The sequence below is a fragment of the Toxoplasma gondii genome, chromosome XII, assembly GCF_000006565.2.
Source record: "Toxoplasma gondii ME49 chromosome XII, whole genome shotgun sequence".
Lineage (NCBI taxonomy): Eukaryota > Apicomplexa > Conoidasida > Eucoccidiorida > Sarcocystidae > Toxoplasma > Toxoplasma gondii.
In genome coordinates this window covers 765,577-784,489 of record NC_031480.1, presented here as the reverse complement: position 1 = coordinate 784,489, position 18,913 = coordinate 765,577, and the positions used below count along the sequence as shown (strand labels likewise).

At 52.3% G+C, this 18,913-nt stretch overlaps 1 protein-coding gene across 1 annotated transcript; it reads left to right on the top strand.

Annotated features, from left to right (window-relative positions):
* Positions 1–322: 322 nt before the first annotated feature.
* TGME49_219650 (transporter, small conductance mechanosensitive ion channel (MscS) family protein) lies at positions 323–15,531 on the top strand (the record flags this gene model as incomplete). The annotated part of the gene is made up of 15 exons (XM_018779851.1): positions 323–604; positions 1,109–1,570; positions 1,971–2,074; positions 2,361–2,506; positions 3,130–3,400; positions 3,964–4,060; positions 4,631–5,184; positions 5,762–6,090; positions 6,903–11,813; positions 12,742–12,827; positions 13,098–13,251; positions 13,628–13,785; positions 14,053–14,280; positions 14,770–15,117; positions 15,280–15,531. The coding sequence occupies 15 exons, from the start codon at positions 323–325 to the stop codon at positions 15,529–15,531; spliced, it is 8,382 nt and encodes a 2,793-aa protein (XP_018634794.1).
* Positions 15,532–18,913: the final 3,382 nt, after the last annotated feature.

Here is an 18,913-nt window from a genome sequence, read left to right as displayed (position 1 = left end):
CTGGGGGTTTGTCAGCACAACATTCAAGAACTCGGTTTTCAAACCACTCCCCTTTATCTTGCATATCTCCTCAGCGTCAGGGGACTGTCTTTCGACTGGAAGCAACTCTCCGCTTCCCTTCCGGCATTTTTCTGCGCCCGTACGCTTTGACGTTTGCCCGTTTCTCACCATGTGGTCCTCTCGGCCCGGAGTCACTGACCAGCAGAGTGTGCACACGGCGCAAATCTCCGGAGCCTCTTCCCTCCGTCGAGATGGCGAGTCGATGAATTTTCGGTACAGGTCTCAGGATGGCAGAACCATTCGCAGAACTCCTTCAGAAAGCATGTGGTCCCGCTGTCGCCGAAGCAGTAATTTCTCGAGTGTCATGGGGAGGCTTCGAGACTCCGATTTGCGGAGCCAGCTGGATGTAGCTAGCAACGCCAAGAGTTTCGTCGGTTCAACAGTATCTGCTCTTCCGGTACAGGCAGAACCACACCAACGGGGAGAAGGAGGTTTCCGACCCTTCGCGTACAGGTGGAGGCATCCTTTTTCGTCTCATGTTGGAGGGCGAAACAATCCTGGAACATCTTCTCTCGCAGGAGACCGCGGCATCGGAGCCAGCTCGGTAACCTGCAGGGAGAGCGAAGGAAACACTTGCCCGTGTTTTTTTGGCGTTGCTGTACCCGTCCTTTTCAAGTTTGAGGCATACGTCGGTCGCAGGCACGCGCGCCGCCTTCTTGGTCCAAAATGTGTAGCCATCGACACTCTGCCAGGATTAATATATGAATCGGATTAGGGGACATCACCAGGAGTGTACCTGCATTTCTGAATACCAGTTCCTTACCCTAACGGTTCACGTGGATCACTGTACAGTGTTCTATCTCAATAATGGCTCTGTGTCTGACACTCGCAGCGGTAATACCCGTTGAAGCGTGCAGGTCTGTCCGTGAGTTCCGTTTAGCTCTGTCTCTCCACGTATATTTATACATATATTGCTTCTGTCTAAAGGGAAACCGATGTGGAATAGCCTTAATGTCATTTCCCTCACCTTGGATTCATTCTTCCATCGCGGTGACAGGGTCCTTTTCTCCTTTGCGTTGTGTCAAATTCTATGTCTCTTGTTTCTCAGATAAATGCTTCCTGTGCGTACTTGGATGTTCCCGGGGCCGTCAGCCGAACCTACTCGCAGCAAGGATCTTTCCTGTACGGGCCGTCTGGCCCGCGAGGCCCGCCAGGAGACGATGCTCCCCCCGGGTTTCGCGCGTTCGACCTGGTTTCGAAAGCGACTCCGTCAAAAATGATTGAAGAGAGACCGCAAGACGACGAGAAAGAAGAGCCAGACAGCGACGACGAAGAACGTGACCAGCCGGAGTGTGTTCGTGTGTGTCGCAAGTGGATTCATGCAGTCTTTCCGGACTCGTATCCTCTTCTTTGGTTTGTCATTCAAGCTTCGGTGTGTTTCGTGCTTCTTCTCGTGGGGCTGGGTGACGGAAGCAACAGCAGTCGCAGCGACTACGCTCTCGGAAAACTGGATTTCCACTGGATGCCCGGAGAAGACGTGACTGATGATGCTCGACCGAAGCCTCACATTGTACGCACAAGACACGACCCAAAATCGGGGAAACTGTCCAGGGAAAAGAGGAGGGAAACCAATCCCTATAAGAGCACCAGCTCAGACATTAAGTTGATACCCACCACAAATACAAACGTCGCTACCGACACGTCTGTCTACCGTCACAGCAAGTATAGTCCATCAGAGAAATCCAGGACCGTACAGTAGCTTGTAGCGGCGGAGTGTAGGTGTGCTTGCTGTGGTCGCAAAAGCATACACAAATTCGCGTTCCGCCTCAAGACTAACTAGAGCTAGACACCTGGACAGAGGGCCCTTTCCTTTGCCGCATCCGTGGTTCCGAAATTATTTCTTTCCGCATGGGACTTTCAGCTGTCGAAATCCGAAACAGCGCGTGACCTACGGACTTCTTTGCTCTCAGATTGGAGATATCGACAACGAGAGGCTCCTCCTGAACGGCTCTTTTGTCTTCATCTGCGTTACCCTGTTGAACCTCGGCTTCTGGCTTTGCACAATGGCGGTTCGGTAAGCGGACAAACTCGGGAAATTTCGCGTTCGACATCCACACATAAGCATTTGTCGTTCCGTTCCTTCACTAGAATCGTTAGGATCATCTTTCCTCCGGTGCGACTGTCTGACATCTAGGGACGCTGTGTTGAGGTGCAGTCGGTTCGCCGCCCTCGGGTCCCTCAGGTATTGATCCGCTTTCCCATTCCGTTGTTTTCCGCCTTGCCATTCTTGTTTCGTGTTTTTACTCCAGATTCTGCTCCTGTCTAGCGTTCGTTCGTGTGTGTTCTCGCTTCTTGTTCAGTGTCATCGTTGTTACCGGCCTACTGAATCTGATTTGCTACGAACGCCCAGCAGCGACAGCCTTTGCCTCGACTGTTGACCCCGAAATTTTCTATGTGGCGTGGAGCGTCTTCATCTACGCCTTCTGGCGAGGTCACGCCCGCTCGAGTAAGAAGGTTTTCCCGGCATCTTTCGGCAACTTCACTTCCCAGCTCCCTAACCTCTCGTCACGAACGTGAATCCACACACTTGACGGTCGTCATAGTTCCACGTGCACGTACTTCTGGCACGTCTGGGATCTAAGCAAATAACGGCCTGCAAGGTTGGTAACGCAGACGCTGTGTAATCACATATGTTCTTCGTTGCAGCACAGAATGCGGTTAAGTGTCTTTTCCACGCGCGGCCGTAGGTCTGATTTGTCTCAGCATGTCTTTTTATACATGAAAAAACCTCGACCACAGCAAATCGATCTCTATTGCTAAGGCTCGACTAGAGATATCCACACACACCTGCAACAAAAGCTTAGATCTGTTGCTGGAATCTGTAGTGTATCTGAAACGCTCTTCACACGTACACCTCTATAAACCGCTTGTCGAGTATGGACACGTAAGTTCTCCCGTGGACTCTCTTAACGGCTTCCAGACGGTCTTCCGTGGCTCCTGTCTCTTGTGAAAAAAAACGTGTTCTGTCTCCTCTCTCCCTCCACTGTGCTGTGCGTCTTCCGTCCGTAGCCTCCGATTTGTCTGTCTCTTTCTCTCTGGATTCTTCGATATATCTCCGTGGTGTCTCAGGTCACCTTGTTCTGGTTCCCAATAGCCAGGAGAAGGCAGACATCGAAACCCTCACCTTTTACCGGCTTTTTGGCGATGAAAGGTTTTTCACCCAAGACATGCTGCGAGCGATCAATCTGACGAATGTCGTTTATCTTATTCTTTCTGTGCGTCGCGCCGTCCTCGCTCTCATGCTCTTTTTCTTCGAGCTCGGGTTTCTGATGAACATGAACTCACAACTTGTTAACTACTTGACCAAATATGCTCGGATCCGCAAACTGAATGCGAAGTGGTAAGCGAGAAACGGCAGCGTTTCTCTTTCTGGAGAGTTCAAATCAGTGTTTATCTCCCCGTCTTCAATGCGTTGCGGCTCTCAGGAAGTCCCTTGTCGTCATCCAGCTGCGACGGACCTCTGGGAACTGGCATCTGTGTTTTAGTGGATTCTTCAGCTTTGTCCTCTTCGCATTCGGCGCTTCCATAACATCTCTTTTTGACAGCGAGTTTCTTCCGGTTTCTATCCTCTGTATTTCATCCTTTCTCTGTTTCCGCTCGTTCTCTTCTCTGTCCTCGTCCTCTGTCTCCTCTTTCCTCTTTCGCTTCTCCTTCTCTCCTCGTCTCTCTCTCCATCGTGTCTCTTCTCCCTCCCGCTTGTGTGTGTTTTCTCTCCCCACTCCCTCTTCCGACCTCACCATGTCTCTGTTTCATCTCTTTTTTCTCCCTTCTGTGCGGATGCTCTCTCTTTGTTTCTTCCTTTTAGCTCTCCTAGATCTTATTCTATCTCCGTTTCGTCTCGCTCTTCTGTCTCTTTTGTAGCGTCATCTTCACTGTGTTTCATTTTTTATTCTGTCTCTTCAGGTCGCGTAGCACCCCTCAAGAGTGGCATCGACCGACGCAGTCCGCTGCGTCTGTGTGTAGCCTTGAAGAATGTGAACAGAGAGACCTTTTCTCTCAGGTAAGGAGAAAGCAGCTGAAAAAACGGGAGAGGGAACGAGACAGGAGGAAGTACGAGTGACAGAAAACCCTTGCGAGGCGCGGGGAAAGAAGATCGGAGTGCGAAAAGAGACTATAAACACGTGGAAAGGATCAACGGAAGAAGAACAGAAGATTAGGCAGACTTCACGGACGTAGAGATGTTCAACGATGAGGGAAAGGATGGATGGAGGAGGTGCTCTTCTTGTTTTTGTTTCCCCACTCTTTCTCTGCACCGATATGCGGCGAGTTCCCGCCTGTTTTTTGTTGCCGAAGTAAAGCCTGAAACGCGAAACCCGCTGGTTCTCTATTTTGCGCTTTCCCCATTTTCGGCTGTCTCTGCAAACAGGAAGCTGCTGGAAGAGAAAAAGAAAGTCTGCAACACGATACGACAGCTCACTCCTCTCTCGGTCCGTTACCCACATTTTCTCCTACTTCCGATCCGCAGGCGAACGCTTTTGTTAAAGAGGTCGCCGGCAGACCTCGCGTTCGTCCATATCCTTCTGTTTCTTCTTCGTGTTCTTTCTCTTGTTCTCCTTCATCGGATGTGGAGGGGTTCGAGGCGCAGGAGCGCACGAGGCGCGAAAATGTAGGCGAGTTTATGTTTCAAGAAAGCCAAGCGAACTTCGAGACGAAGCGTCAGCGCAGCGTCCTCAGCAATTCATGCGTCCTGGATAAAACCATGTTCTCTGGAGAAGAAGGACACCCGGAAGAGAATGGGAGAAAGCCGGGCAAGGAGAAAAGTCCGAGAGTTGGAGGCGATTCGTTCTCCGAGGAAGAAGGCGAAGTTGGTCGGGAGCTCGCCCACGAGTGGGAGGGCGGACAAGACGAAATGAAAGACGTTACTCTTTCTCTCCGCGTCTCTAGGGAGGAGAAACGACAAGGAGACGCCTTATTCGTGCCCCCGCAAGATGATGAAGGAGAGAACGACGAAACGATATGGGAATCCCGAGCAGGCCGCGCGTACGAACGCGAAAAGCAAGTTTGGAGTGTTCGAGAGAAGCTCGCAGGTGTCTGGAGAGCGGCTTTTCGCTTCCTTGGATTCCACGAGAGCATGCGGAGAGTCGGCGAAGGGCCGCTTAACCTCTCCGCTCGCAGGCGCAGAAAGTAGGGCCTTTCTTTTAAACCGCACTGTCAAAGAAGAACGTGCTATCCTAAATGTTCACATGTGTCTGAGTTGCCAAGAACTACCGGTCTTTCCTTGTGGTTGTGCACGCCATAGTTGTCCCGGTTCCAAGACCTCTTATGTGTCTGTGGGCAGGCTCGAGGTGACAAGTGCAGCGTCCCAGAGAACCCAGTGAACACCGTCGATCCGTCTTAATCCAAAAGCAGAACAGGAGTCATAACCGTCATAATCGCGAAGCTGAAAGAGGCACCTCGACCTAATAATTCAAATGTCCTTCCTGTTGCCTCTATCTTTCTTCAAGATCTCATAGAACGATCCGCTTCTGACACATCGTTAAGCCGTCTAGACGCCATGATTTCAGCACAGACGTTACAGTACCGTTGAGGAAATTCCCATTCGAGAGTTCCTCTCTGTCTCTGCACTTCGGATCGTGTCAATCCCTGCCTACGCTTTTCAGGGCTCTGGATGTTCTAGGGAGTGGGTCGTCTCTTGTTGCTGTTGTCTCAGTTTTCTCTGTTGCGCGTCTGTTTTTGTTTTCTTCCGCGTTCCAATGTTCAGTTCGAGTCTGCACGGCCTACATTTGCGTCCACTTTTCTTCCCGGCGAAACGTCGGCCGGACTTTTTGGATACACCTAATTTCGGGCAGCCGCCACAACAGCGCCTGGAGGATCTGCTAGCGGACAGAGAAGGCCACGAAGAGCGAGAAAGAGAAACCGGAAGGGACAGAGGAGACGGCGGGGCTCCAGCGCCAGGCGAAGGCGGAAGACCCCCTGGGAGAGGCTCTTTCTTCCCTGGCCTCCGTGCGCACCACCAACGACCCATGAGTGCCTTCCGCATTCGACACTCGCTGACCAAAAAACGAATCGACCAAGAAGTCAGTGGACAAGGTACGCTCGAGGGTCTGGAAAACAAAGAGCTAGAGGGAAAAGAAGAAGTGAAGGAACGAAGGCGGAAGGCAGAAAGAAAGGGCTGTGGTTCCCGGAAGACAGAAAGAGGAAAGAAGGGAAAAGAAGGAGACCTAAGTAAGAAAGATGGAGGAGATAGAGGGAGCATGTATACTGTTGACTCGCATCAGGGAGAAGAACAGGTGGAGTGTTGAGAGGACAAAGAGAAACGGGGAGAGGAGTTAAAGAAGCAAACGCAAATACACACCGAGTGATAACGAAGAAACGGAGAGGAAAGGGGAACAATAATGCAGACAGAAAAGAGAGGCCGGCTCGAAATTCACGGTCGCTCTCTTGAGCTACATGCTTGGGGCATTTTGCTCTAGACAAAGATGTGACAAGAAGGACAGCCAGTTTAGGTTCACAGGCAAAAGCGACGTTTTAAAAGAGGATCTCCGACGGAAGACCGTTCTACTGATAAAGACAGATCTGTAGTGGCATGGAGGTAAAATTATTCTTCAATTTATCCACATGCACATGTGCATATGTGTGAAGGAACGTGTGATGCCACGTGTGCATGTGGATAGATTTCATGCTTTGAGAGCCTACGTTTGTCAACACAAGCGTGCACTGACATATCGGAAATGTGTCAACGGTGTATGTACAAATTGTTTGTGTCGTGTAGGCATTCACTACATAGCTGGTTCCTGCTGATGCGTGAAGGTCGCTGCATAAGAAGGAAAGAGTTCGGCTGTTTCCATGCGTATTGTCCTTCCAGTTTTCTCGTGGTTTTTCCTTTCTGCCGCCTTGTTTAGGTTTGCCACGACCACTGAAGGCGCAAAGCATAGAGGCGACGAAAACATCGAAAGTTCAGAACTGGCTGCTGATTCAGTACGCACTCCACTACCCACCTGCGTTGTTTATCCACGGAAGGCGGATCGCTCTGACGAACAAGGAAATCACGGGGACAATTGCGGAACTTATTTTTAATCAACTCGTGAAGGAAAACGCTCGACCGCAAACGTCCCGCTCCGCCTCGCTTCTCCCCGAGCTGAACCATGCCCCTTGTCCCGGTGAAAGTCCACCAGAAAGCAAAGAATACCTCCAGGCCTCACCGGCTCCCGCCTGCAACGAGCCAAAAGAAGACACAGAAAAGCTTGGAACAGAGAATCGAGGCACCGATAAACTAAATACAGAAAGGCTGACCACAGGAAGGCTGAAAGCAGAAGGGCAAAATATCGAAAGGCCCACCAGAGAGAAGCAGAACACAGACAAGCTAAACACAGAGAGATTCACTGCAGAGAAGCCAAACACAGAAACTCTAACAACAGAAAGGATAAACACCGGAGACCTAAGTGCAGAAAAGGAAAACATCTGTAGGATAAGTACGGAAAGGCGAGAAAGCCGAGACACAGAAGCAGACCGTATCACAGGTGTGAAGAGCGGGGGAATATCAGACACGAGTGAGGAAAGCTGTCAGAGCAAAAGCCATAGAACGATTCGCGGTAGATATCCTGCAGAGTGTCGGGAGGTTCGTTGTGACGGAAATCCCCGCAGCGAAACGACCACCAGTTGTTCTTTAGCGCGTCCGGTTCATGGAGAACGAGTACCTGCGAATGACGGCAGTGAGAGCAGTCAGGCATTTGAGAAAAAGGGTCACAATTTGCATAGATGCATTTGCAGCAGCAGCCCAGAGCGTGAAATCGAGGGAAGCGCCGGAGCGAGCAGAAAGCACAGCGGTCTTCGCAGTGCAAGAAGAACAGAGGAAACACTCAAGCAGTTCCGTGGAAAACACGACGACAGACACCACGCGACTTCTAGGAGCCGCGGTACGGACACCTGGCACCTTTCCACTGATGCGTCTCGGCAGGGTCCCTGGGTAGCGAGTCCCGAGACAGAACGTTCACGAAACGAAGCGACAAATGAGCACCAACCAAGAGGGTTTGACGAGTTAGTCCCGTCTAGATCGCGAACGAGGAAAACTGGTGGAGAAGCAGTGGCTGGCACACCATGCTCGGGGAAGTTTCCCTCCCCTCGAAATTCCGCAGAGACAGAACAGACACTCCATAGAAAACCACAGCGAGAGCAGGAAGGTCACACAGGTTGTTCGCATGCTTTGGAAGAAAACGACTTCAGAGCAGCAGAGGTCGAGCCTTCGTTTGCAGACGCGCCAACGCTGTCCGCGCTGCCGCTACCTACCAAACGAAAGATCCAGGCCTGCCCATACACCGGAAGAGACAACGAAACAGAGGGCACAACGCGGGGAGAAGAGAGGGCAAGGGGGGCGGGGAGACGAGGAGTGAAGGGAGCAGAGGGCAGGGAAGATGAAGCAGCCATCAGACGAGAACAGCGGAGACTTGACAGAGGGAAGCAGGCCGTCAAAACCGGGAGAGAGCGCAAGTCAAGTAAATCCCCGTCGAACGGGCTTCGCCGAGCAGCAGAGAGGGAAAACGAAGCAGAAGAACCCAAAGAGGAAGACGATGGAAAAGAGGTCGTAGGAATAAAAGGGGTGAAGGGAAAAGGTGGGAGAAGCATCGAGACAAGCACCAAAAAAGAACACACCAGACAGAGTGGAGACGCAAATGAAGAAGACGGGGTTGTAGCGGCGTTTATGGACGCCTTTGAAAGGCGGACAGGTGGAAGAGGACAGATCTCCAGAGAAGACGAAGAAGGGCTGGAGGGCATCGTTGTCTCCCGATGTTGCGTCTCGTCATTTCTCGCTCTGCCCCAAGAGCCACCACATGAAGCAGAAGCGTCCAACTGCCACAGCAGAGCCGAAGCATGCGGCGTGACATCCCTCTCGCCCTTCACGGCGAGGTCCGCTTTTGAAAAAAATGACGTAGATGAGGAAGAACGAATGCGCGACGAGAAGGAAATGGATGCCGATAGCTGTCGTTACACCTCGAGGGTTGCCAAGAACGCAGTTGCTCCCAGCCCCATTGTCTACCCTTTAGCGGGGTGGAGACATCACCGAGTCGCTCCCATTTCCAGCTGTTCTGAACAGACGACCGGATGTAGGCGGCACGCGAAGCCCGGGGAACACGAGGAATTGGGAACAATTGAGGGACAGAGAAAGAAGCGCGAGTGCTGTGGAAGCGCCTTTCCATCCCTCGATGCAGAAACAGGAGTGAGCCGACTGAGATCCGATGGGCCCACGTGTGAGAGGAACAGAAACCGACGGCAGAAGAGGTTTTCTGCCGAGGCTTTTCACTGCCATCCCCCCTCGCCTTTCCACACTTCCCCCTCCTCTGCGCCTTTGTCTGCCCCGTATGTCCAGGAGAGGGAAGAAGGGACAAGTGCGCCTTCTCGCCGACTTGCCCCGAAGTCTTCGCTATCCTATTTGTCTGCATGTTCCGCCTCACCTGCCTCTTCGTTCTCTTCTCATTCCCCGTGTTCCCCCACCTCCGTTTCTCCAGTGAATCCGACGCTCACGGCCGAGGCTGGGAAGAGCGGGGAAAAGGAGACGCCTTTGAAAACACAAACAGAACAGTACTCGGTGTCTGGTTCTGCAGACCTCAATTCGCGGCCGGCGAATCCTGCACAGGGACGTACATTTCAGGTGCAGTCCGGAGCCGTCGAGTCGCATGCTTCTGCTTCCGATCGCAATTGTGCTCCTCTGCCAATGCAATTGGACTCCCCCGCAAAACACGGATATCTTCTCTTTCCGGCTGAAGCACAAAGCGAGAGAACACTAGCACATGAGTACGCAAATCCACTCGATTTGACCTGTGCGCAGAAAACTGGAAAGGACGTACCCGATTCGTCCTCAGGTGTATTCACAACGCAAGCCCCGTCAGCCCATGCTGTCTCCTCATGTGTATGTACACCCGAAAAGGTGCGCGCCAGCTTCCCTCCTCGGAATCAGCCCGCCCCGCGAAAGGCACATTCAAACGACGAGCTACATTCTGGAGGACTAGAGCATTCCTGTGGAACGTCAACTGCAGCTGTCGGTGGCTTTCTGGCAAGTGTGTCCACACGGGAGCTGGACACCGGTGTGAAAGGCAAGGTGGCCACAGAAAGTAATTCATGCGCGAAAGCAATGTTGGCGTCGAATGTGACGGCTGAGAATCAGGGGAAAGAGGAAAAATTGCGGCCAGTATCTGAAAGAAGTGCTTCATCAAGGGTCTCGTCAAACGCGGATAATTTACTATGCGTGCCAAGAAGCCCGCTAGACGCAGAGAGCAAGAAAGGAGGGACAAGCAGAAATAGCGGAGACGTCGGGCTCGTGGAAGGAGTTGAGGGGTTTGCTCGAGAAGAACGTGGTGACGAGACACTTGCAGCTGGCGGCCGGAGACTCGCAACTTCCTCCTTCTCATCATCGGTGTCTGGTTCCTCTCCACTTCCGGTGACACCGAGTTCCTCATCGCGTGACCCGCATTTGTCTGCTACCAGAGTAGGCCACTCTCGTTCCTTTTCGTCTCTCACTCAGTACCACTCTTCCTTCAACGCGTCGCCTTCTCTCTCTGCGTCTTCTTTGTCGTCCTCGTCGGCTCTTCTCCTCGCGGCCATCTCCAGCCTGCCTGCCGCCTCCTCAGTGCTCACCCTCGCTCCTCCCGCGACCTCATTCCTCGTGTCCTCTTCCTCGTTTTCGACGCTGCCTCAGACCCCCGCGAAGACTGCAATGCTTCCCACCAACAGACCACCACCGTTTCCCACGCAGGCTCCGCCTCATCTCTCCTCCCCCCTCTCTGACTTCCCCTGTGGTCCGGCACTTACCTCCCCTTCTGCCTCTTCTCCGGTCTCGGTCTCAGGTGTGAAAAGTGTTCGTCCCGTCGGGTCTTCTTATTCGCCTGGAGATCCTCCTCATGTTCGTGCAGCCCCCTCCGCAACTGACAACTCCCCTACTGGTGCAGCAGCTTCAGTTTCCACTGTGCTGCCTGGTTCTGTAAACTCTCATCCTTCTTCTGCCTCCCGCGACAGAGAAGAAACGCCCAACGCTCCCTCTGACCTCCCTCTGCGCAAAGCGACAGACTCACGTGTCGTCCCCTTCACGACCACGTCGTCCTCAGGATCCCTCGATGAACGAGAAAGTCGCACCCAGTCCTCTGCTGCTTTCCAGCCACCTTCCTGTTCTTCGTCTCCTCCTTCTGCGTCTTCCTCAACTCTCCCTAAAATGACAGGCTCCTCCAGGTTCTCGTGCTTTCCTTCCCCGACTGGCCCGGCCTTTTTCAGTCTCTCGTCAAGCGCGAACGGAGAGGCCCGGCCTGAGGGGAGTATTGGCTTTTTGGAGAGGGCTGTACCCGTGGGTGCTGGAACGAGAAGGGAAGGCGAATGGGGAGAAGTTCTGCAAGGTTCACAGAGTTCGAGTGGCGCACGAAGTCGCAGCCCGTCCTTAAACGTGAAGAAGACACGAAGCGATAATGTACCGGCGGATGCAGGCAACTCCGCCGCTGAGGAGGGCAATATACGTAATGAAAAAGCGGATTCCTTGGTAGGGGACTCCACGAGGAAACTCGGAAAATTCAGCGAAAAAACAAGCAAGTCCGGCGAAGACGGAAGGGAAGTGAAGGCCGTGAATGGGGCTGCCAAGCTCGACGTCGCCTCTGGGCAGACAGGAGGCACCACTGGGTGGTGTGCAAGCAGCAGCATTGCCAGACACAGTGTAGAGTCTGTAGACGAGCCAGAAAAGAAGGAACAAGAAGAAGCGTATCTTGGCAGAGAGACAATCGAGCTCTATCTACGTCCTGAAGAAGCTGAGGAATTCATGAAGCAAGTCGACTTCGCAGGTCAGCAAAAACATAGTCTAAAGAAAAGCTTATAGAGACTCTCGCATGTCGCCTTCCGGCACGCCGGGGGTTCGACAGCGTCCCGCAGTGACAGAGAAAACGACACCTCAGACGGGATATATCATAACAGCAGCCTCCTCGAACTATCTCTATATACTTGTATATGCATTTGAATGTAAAAACATGGAGGTACGGAGGTGTATATACAGCATTGTGTCGCCTTCATAGAAGGTGGACAGGGTGCGTGCCAAGTAGTTGTCGGGGAGAATCGCGTTCACTTCTACAGCGTCGAATGCGCGGAATCACGTGGGACGTGGGTGGAAGAAAAACAAGATGGAGAGAAGGGGAGAGCTGAAACGCGTTCTCCGAAGAACGTGGTGCCACAGAGGCTCGCCCAACAAGCCACAAAGAAGCAACAAAGCCACACACTGCGCTTCTGGCCCGAGTCTAATGGGATGGCTTATTTCGGGTTGACACGCTTGACGTAAATACTATATGTGAAAGCTCTTCTGATTTCCATGAGCGGACTGCCTTACTGCCTTATCTTTGCCAGCGGCCACGAGTCAGGTGCGAGGCTAGATCTCCAGTGAGTGTGGCTGGAAAGAAAGTCGTTTTTATGGTCGTGTGTGTGCTCGGCGGTGTAGTTCAAGACGAATAAACAGAAGCACTAGAGTACCTAGGACAATTTCACGAGTTAACCTCTGGGAGTCGGGTGCCTCGTCTCTGAGCCGCGGAGCCGCAGTTCTCTGATTCTGGCGCTCGACGCGTCTGGCGAGCAGATTGAGTGGCTTGCTGAGCCTGACGGAAGGTCCTGGCAAATAGGGAGGCGCGTGCGGGGTCGAGAACGAACGGAGGCATCTGGAACAGACCGAAACTCCAGAGCAACCCTGTTGGAAGAGTGCAGGTGGGTGCATGCGTGTCTGTTCAGGGCACGGGAAAATCAACGCGGAAATGTTTAAACGCGCGATGCTGAACATCTACAACGCCCGCAAGCGCCTCGTTCGCGGCCTGCGTGTAAGTCGCTTATATTCCTCTGCTCTGACCTCAAAGAAAAAGAGAAAGACGGAACATCAAAGGGGAGGAAGAGGAAACGATCCTTTTTCTTAAAAAAAACGAAGTAGACTGAATACGCGAGGGGCGACGGGATGACAGCAACCCCCCCTCAGGGACAGATGAAGGTGTCGGCACACAGAGCGCGCAGAGAGGCTGCAGACTGTCCAAAACAGTGTTTCCTGAGACTGGGTTTCTTTCCCGTTTTGTGCGTGTGCGTCTCTCCCTTTTCAGAGTCAAGGAAGCGTCGCGTCTACAGTCCTGCGAATGATTTCGCTGCTTCTCTGGTTCGTATGTGCAGTTGTGATGCTCCTCGTCATTGGTGTGGATATGAACACAGTCATCGTCTCCGGCGCCGCCTTTCTCTCGGCTCTTACTGTCGCCCTCAGTACGTCCAGATCAAAGACGAGAATTTTCTCCGGCTCCGTTGTGCACGTGTCGCCGATCAAATAAACGGGGAAATGCATGTGTTCACGGGGATAGGTTTCAGATGAAAGAAACGCGGGCATCATTATTTGGGTGTTGAGCTGTATAAGTACAAATACAGACAATCTGCGCGTCTGTACATCTATCCATGAGAGCCTCGAATCGCATGCAAATGCATGTGTAGGTTCTCTAGTTTCACTTTTTTCCCTAATCCTGTCTCTCTGTCGAGGACAAGCAAGCGCGATGTCGGATCTAGATCTCGAAAATTTATCATACAGGTGCGTATGCCAACACTCTTTGCCCAAGCTTGTCGACCTGTACGTGTGTTCATCCTGCAGGCTACTTGTACCAGCACTTCATCACAGCAGTCATTTTCGTCGCGTTAACGAATCCGTATAACGTGGGAGATCGCATTCGCGTTGACGGGGGTGAAATCCTCACTGTCAGGAAAATCCGAACTTACACAACAGAGTTCGACACTGTCCACGGTCGACCAGTAAGTGCAGAAAAAGATCCTTTCGGCTGTAGACGTGCCGGTAGCAAGCGGCCATTTGCATCACTTGTCAGATGCCTCTACGTACGCAGTCCTTTTCCGGCTTTGAAACATCGTTGTTTTGTACACGTCATGGTCCACACATACTTGATTGACGTGCATCCTCCTGCGCTCTCTGCCCCTAACAGGTAGGGATTTAGGGGTGAGGCTGTATTGGCAGGCCTTGCACGATCGTTGGCGGATACGTTTGCGCCGCGCGTTTTGCCCCAGGTTATCTACAGCAATTCAGTTCTTTTTTCGAAGGTCTTGACCAACGAATCACGAGCAAAAAACAGCGTCCTTGAACTCAAGCTACGCGTCGGCATCGGCACGCCTCACTGCCTCATCAAAGCTCTGGAGACAAAAATGCGGAAATTCGTGGAACAACGCCCCATGGATTTCGTGAAGGATTCGTTCTGGGTTGTGGTGCACCACGTACAGCCTGGAGAAAGTATAGATGTCCGTGGGTTATGTTTTGCCCGTTGTTATCTTACACAAACACGGCTGCACGTCTTTGCTTGATAGTGAAGGCGAACTCATTGAAGACACTGATCTTCAGTTTAGTCGCTACTGGCTACTTAGGCTTCACCTTTCCCCTGCATCTGAACTCAGGGTAGACAGAATTGCACGTGTATATGCACATACATGTGTATATGTGCGGGGATCGTAGCACGGATGAAGTCAAAAGAGCTTAACAAAAGCAGAGATGACATTTCTTTCGTAGTTGCAGCTGAAGCGTCCTGCTGCATAATTTAAGCGGTGCGGCGATATCACTTTCTTTCTTCACAGGGAACTCGGACGAATGTTCAGACACTGTCTCGTTTTGGTTGCGGTGGAGGCACGCTGCATCGTTCATATCTTTGTGTATGTGTGTGTGCGTGTTGTGTGTCTGGCCGTTTCTCCCGGACGCCCTCTGACTCCCGTCTCTGGTCCGCTTTTGACCTCCAGTACTCCCTCTGGATGGCATGTGTGGAAGGGTGGGGAAACTACCGGAAGGTGTTGGATTTGCGCAGCGAGGTGTACTTTTACCTAGCCAAGCAGGTGACGAAGCTCGGGATTTCTTTCCACCTTGCTCCGCAGCCCGTCTCGATCACAAATGACCCTGCTCCTGTACTTCATATGCGACCTTTGATTCGAAATACCTCACCTTCTTCTCCGCCACGAATAACGTACATGCGCACTGCGGGTCCTGTACGCCACGCGTCGGGTCACAGCATGCCACCGCAGCCTCCGACGCATCGGTCTGCAAGACAAGTTCTGGACGGCAGAGGCAGCAACGGCCGAGATCCTTCACAGGTCAGACATTATTCTTCACACATAGAGCCTCCGTACTCTTCCAACGTGGGAGGGTATCCTTCACAACCTATGCGATACCATTCACACACAGCTGTACAGTTTCCAAGCCCCAGGAGCTCCAAGATCTCTTCACAGACATCAGCCTTTCTTCTCCCTGCGCAGTGTGGGCTAGGCGGAAGCACCTCGCAGACTCAGGCGCTCTCTTTACCGCAAAAGTTTCAGACCTCACCGGTAATCCCCGCAGAAGAAGGGGGAGGCCTAGGCAGCATGTCGGGTCCATCTGGTGCGAGCTACTCCGGTCAACAAAATGCAAACGGCACGAACTCTGGACAGCGGAGAAGAAAGTCGACCGGGCAGCACGATGGGCCTGGGCGGACGCAGCGGATTAAGACAGAAACGCAGACTTTCGGATGAAGCATCCGGCCGAATCACACAACCAGTGGTGAGAGTTAACACAGCTGAACACGTTAGTCACAGAGGGGCATGCGCATTTTGTGGAGACAGTGCCTATGAGGAGGACCAGTAAGCGGTGAGGTCGAGGAAAATGAGCATCGTACCTGTTCGTTTCAGCAGGGAGAGAAAGTCATTCAAGTAACTGTCAGAAACGCACTTTGTTTTCGGTTCAGCCCGTGACCAGTATTGATATTACTAACCCTTGCGGCCATCCGTGCACTTCGCTATGCGTGAAAATGTCTAAATTTTCGCGTAGAAACTGTTGGAGTTGGAGAGCTAGAGCAACATACACTATCTCTCGTCATGGCTTTATTCGGTTCTGGTCTTTTTCCCTGCACATTCCCCTCTCTTTCGCAGGTATGTGCATTTTTGCTAAGATCGACGACAAGAGAAAGAGAGGGGAATCGCTCTTCGCACCACAGAAGACCCCGTTCGCTGAAAAATAAGATGTTTTCCTCGAAAAGACCTTTATGCATTTCAAATTCAGCTAACATGTGTCCGGGAACCTCAACGTGGAGTGTCCGCTGCAACCCAGAAATTCTTTACTGTTCACGTGGAGTCCATGGTACCGTGCGTACGGAAGCGGTTCTATCTACGGAGAGGTCAGAGTATATTCGCTGTGAACTACAACTTCAACAGCCCTTATATTTTTTCCCCGGTGGCTCTATCGACCAGACAACTTCATGGGGAGGCGAACTAAGCAAAATATTTGTAGACGCCCCACGATGCTTAGTGACGTTCGGCAGTTTCCCGACCAGCTGCCTGCACTTCGGTCGATGGTTCAGACGTATACTCTGAATTTCAGAGAGTTAGTTGATGGCGTCATGCACGTCCCCCTGTACACGCACTCAACATGTAACACTCTGAAAACAAGGAACTACAACTAAGTTCAGGAACACTACACTGCTGCTGGCGGTAGGCTGTACAGCAGTTGTTCATCGATACGGGACTTGGGTTGACGCCTGAGCTGGTCCACAATTCGTGTCAGACAGTAATCGTAACTTCGATTTAGAGTCATTTTTCTCTGCTGACGAACAGACTTCCCCCCTCAAACATCCATTTTGTTTCCGATGGTCGCAAAAAATGTAGAACGCGTACCTTCCCCCTCACGGGTGGCCCGTGGCGAAGACACTATCCCTCGTTTCTGGCGTATCAAACCGACCTCTGGGCAAATTGCTTCGGGACACAAGGCATCCACGTTGACCCCCGTAAGTCCTCGATTTCTTCGTGCGAAGCGAAAGCCTGAATTGCTTTTTTCTTGCGGTTTCAGGGAGACTAGACGAACTTCAAGAGCTTTGAACGTACTCCCAGTCTGCTCACGCAGACAGCCCGAGCGGAAAGAGTACGCGATAGAGCCGTGGAGTAGGTAGACGTCAAACATTTATGCGCAATAGTCTTGGCAGATCCAAAAGCACTTGTACGTAGATGGACTCGTGCCTCGGCAAACAGTGGGGAAACGTACTCGACCGTGATGGAGCGAGGAAGGGTCCGGTTTCGGCGATGCTACAATTAGGTTTTTTCCCTGTGTGAAAGGGCTTGTGTCGCGTCGTATCAAAGTATCGAGGAAAGGTACCGTCTAGGAAACAGAAGGCTCTTTTAAGAGCGCGGAACGCTATTCGCTTTACTAAACACGTGTCTCGCAAGAGTTAACGTGGACGTGCAGAAGCAGTCCGCGAATTTGAAATCCCAACATGACCTGATTTTTTTGTGCACAACGTACCTTACGGCCGTTATATGATTTACAGAGATAATGTAGCACGGATCATTATCCACACTTCTTCGAAACAAAATGTAGGTGGCACACACGCGTCAACGATTACGTTGCCGCGTATTGATCGAGGTTTTTGGGAGTGCTGTCCGTCTTCCGCGCACTCGCGGGGCTCGTCCGGAAAACCTGAGGGAGCGCTTGGAAACCTCCAGTCGCTCTATCTACTCTGAAGCGTCTACTGCATTTAACCCAAGAGTCTGGAGCATCCTTAGGTCTTCCAGGGTTTCAGGGTACACTCAGCTTTTTTCGATTTCGGGTCTGTGTGCCGCCGCGGGTTCGCGGTTAAGGCGGCAGTGTTTCAGAGTGGGCCGAACCAGAAGCTTGCTTTCGAGGGTGCGGATGCCTCCGCATGTCGTTTTTCATTTGGTTTTGGAAGTCACTGGATCTTTCTTGCGCTTGGAGATGCGTGGAACATAAATGAGCAAGGGAAACGACTGGGCTGCTTCGCGAGAGAGGGAGGTTTCTTGGTTTCTGCGCGACTGCGAGAGGCTTCGACATGAGAAAGGACGAGCGCGGTTAAGCCGGAACCCGTGCAGCACGGGTTTGGGGCGAGAAGCGTATACGCGGTCGTGAACACCGGAAGGTCGAGGAATCCCACGTCTCCTGCATGTGACCGCTCTTCGAGGATGTTTTTGCAGTCCTTGGCGCTTCGCGAATTCGGGGTCGAACGACCTCTCGTTTCCTCATTTGTCCCATGTTTTTTGTACGGAAAAAAAGTGTTCGAGTCCCGTCTCCGCAGTAAAGTCGTACGCGGAGACGGCCGTCCCGTTGGGGTACACGCCTGGCCACGATCCTGGAGGTTTCTCCACATTTGTGAGTGTGTTTGACAATTGAAAACCCGCGAAAGTCTCGCCCTTTCCCCAGTAAAGTAGTCAGAGACCCCGTTCCAGTGTTGCGTCTGCCTCTTCTGATTCGCCTTTGTCCTGATATTTTTCGGAAGCACCTTTTCCCAACGCATCGAGGAACCAGACGATCGAAGCCGCCCCGATTTCCCTCGCCCGTCTCCGGTATATTCGCGTAGGCCACGGGTTGATCCTGGCGATGAAGACTCCGTAGACGCTGCGAAAAGGAAGTTTTTTCATTTGACTCATTTTCGTGTTTTTTCAGTCCTCCCTCGTTAAACCCACGTTCGTGTTCGGCCTCTGCTTCCTCTGGGCGCCTCTCTTCCCTTAGAATCACCTCGCCCAACACAATCGTGCTCTCCGCTCCCGCGGATCCGCTCTCCACCTTGCCCGCCGTGAAAGCCAAAGTCCTTTTTCAGGTCGCCATGGAGGAAGATTATGCGAAGAAACAGCTGACGCATTCAAGCAATTAGCCGTTTGCTTCTTGGTACCCAGTCCAACCGACACCGCGGAGACGCAGATCGCAGGGTGCAAGCCGGAGCGTTGGCCCGGCCGATCCGGGCCAACTTTGTCTGAATATCTCACGAATTTTTTGATCTCACCAAAGCGGCTAAACACGACTCAGGGAGACAAGGGCGTCGGTTCAGGGAAATTCCCCACGCGCCTGCGATTGTGGAGCCTGTCCCGGAACCCGAAGACCGAATGGGTTCTGTCGTGAGAGGTTGTCACTTCC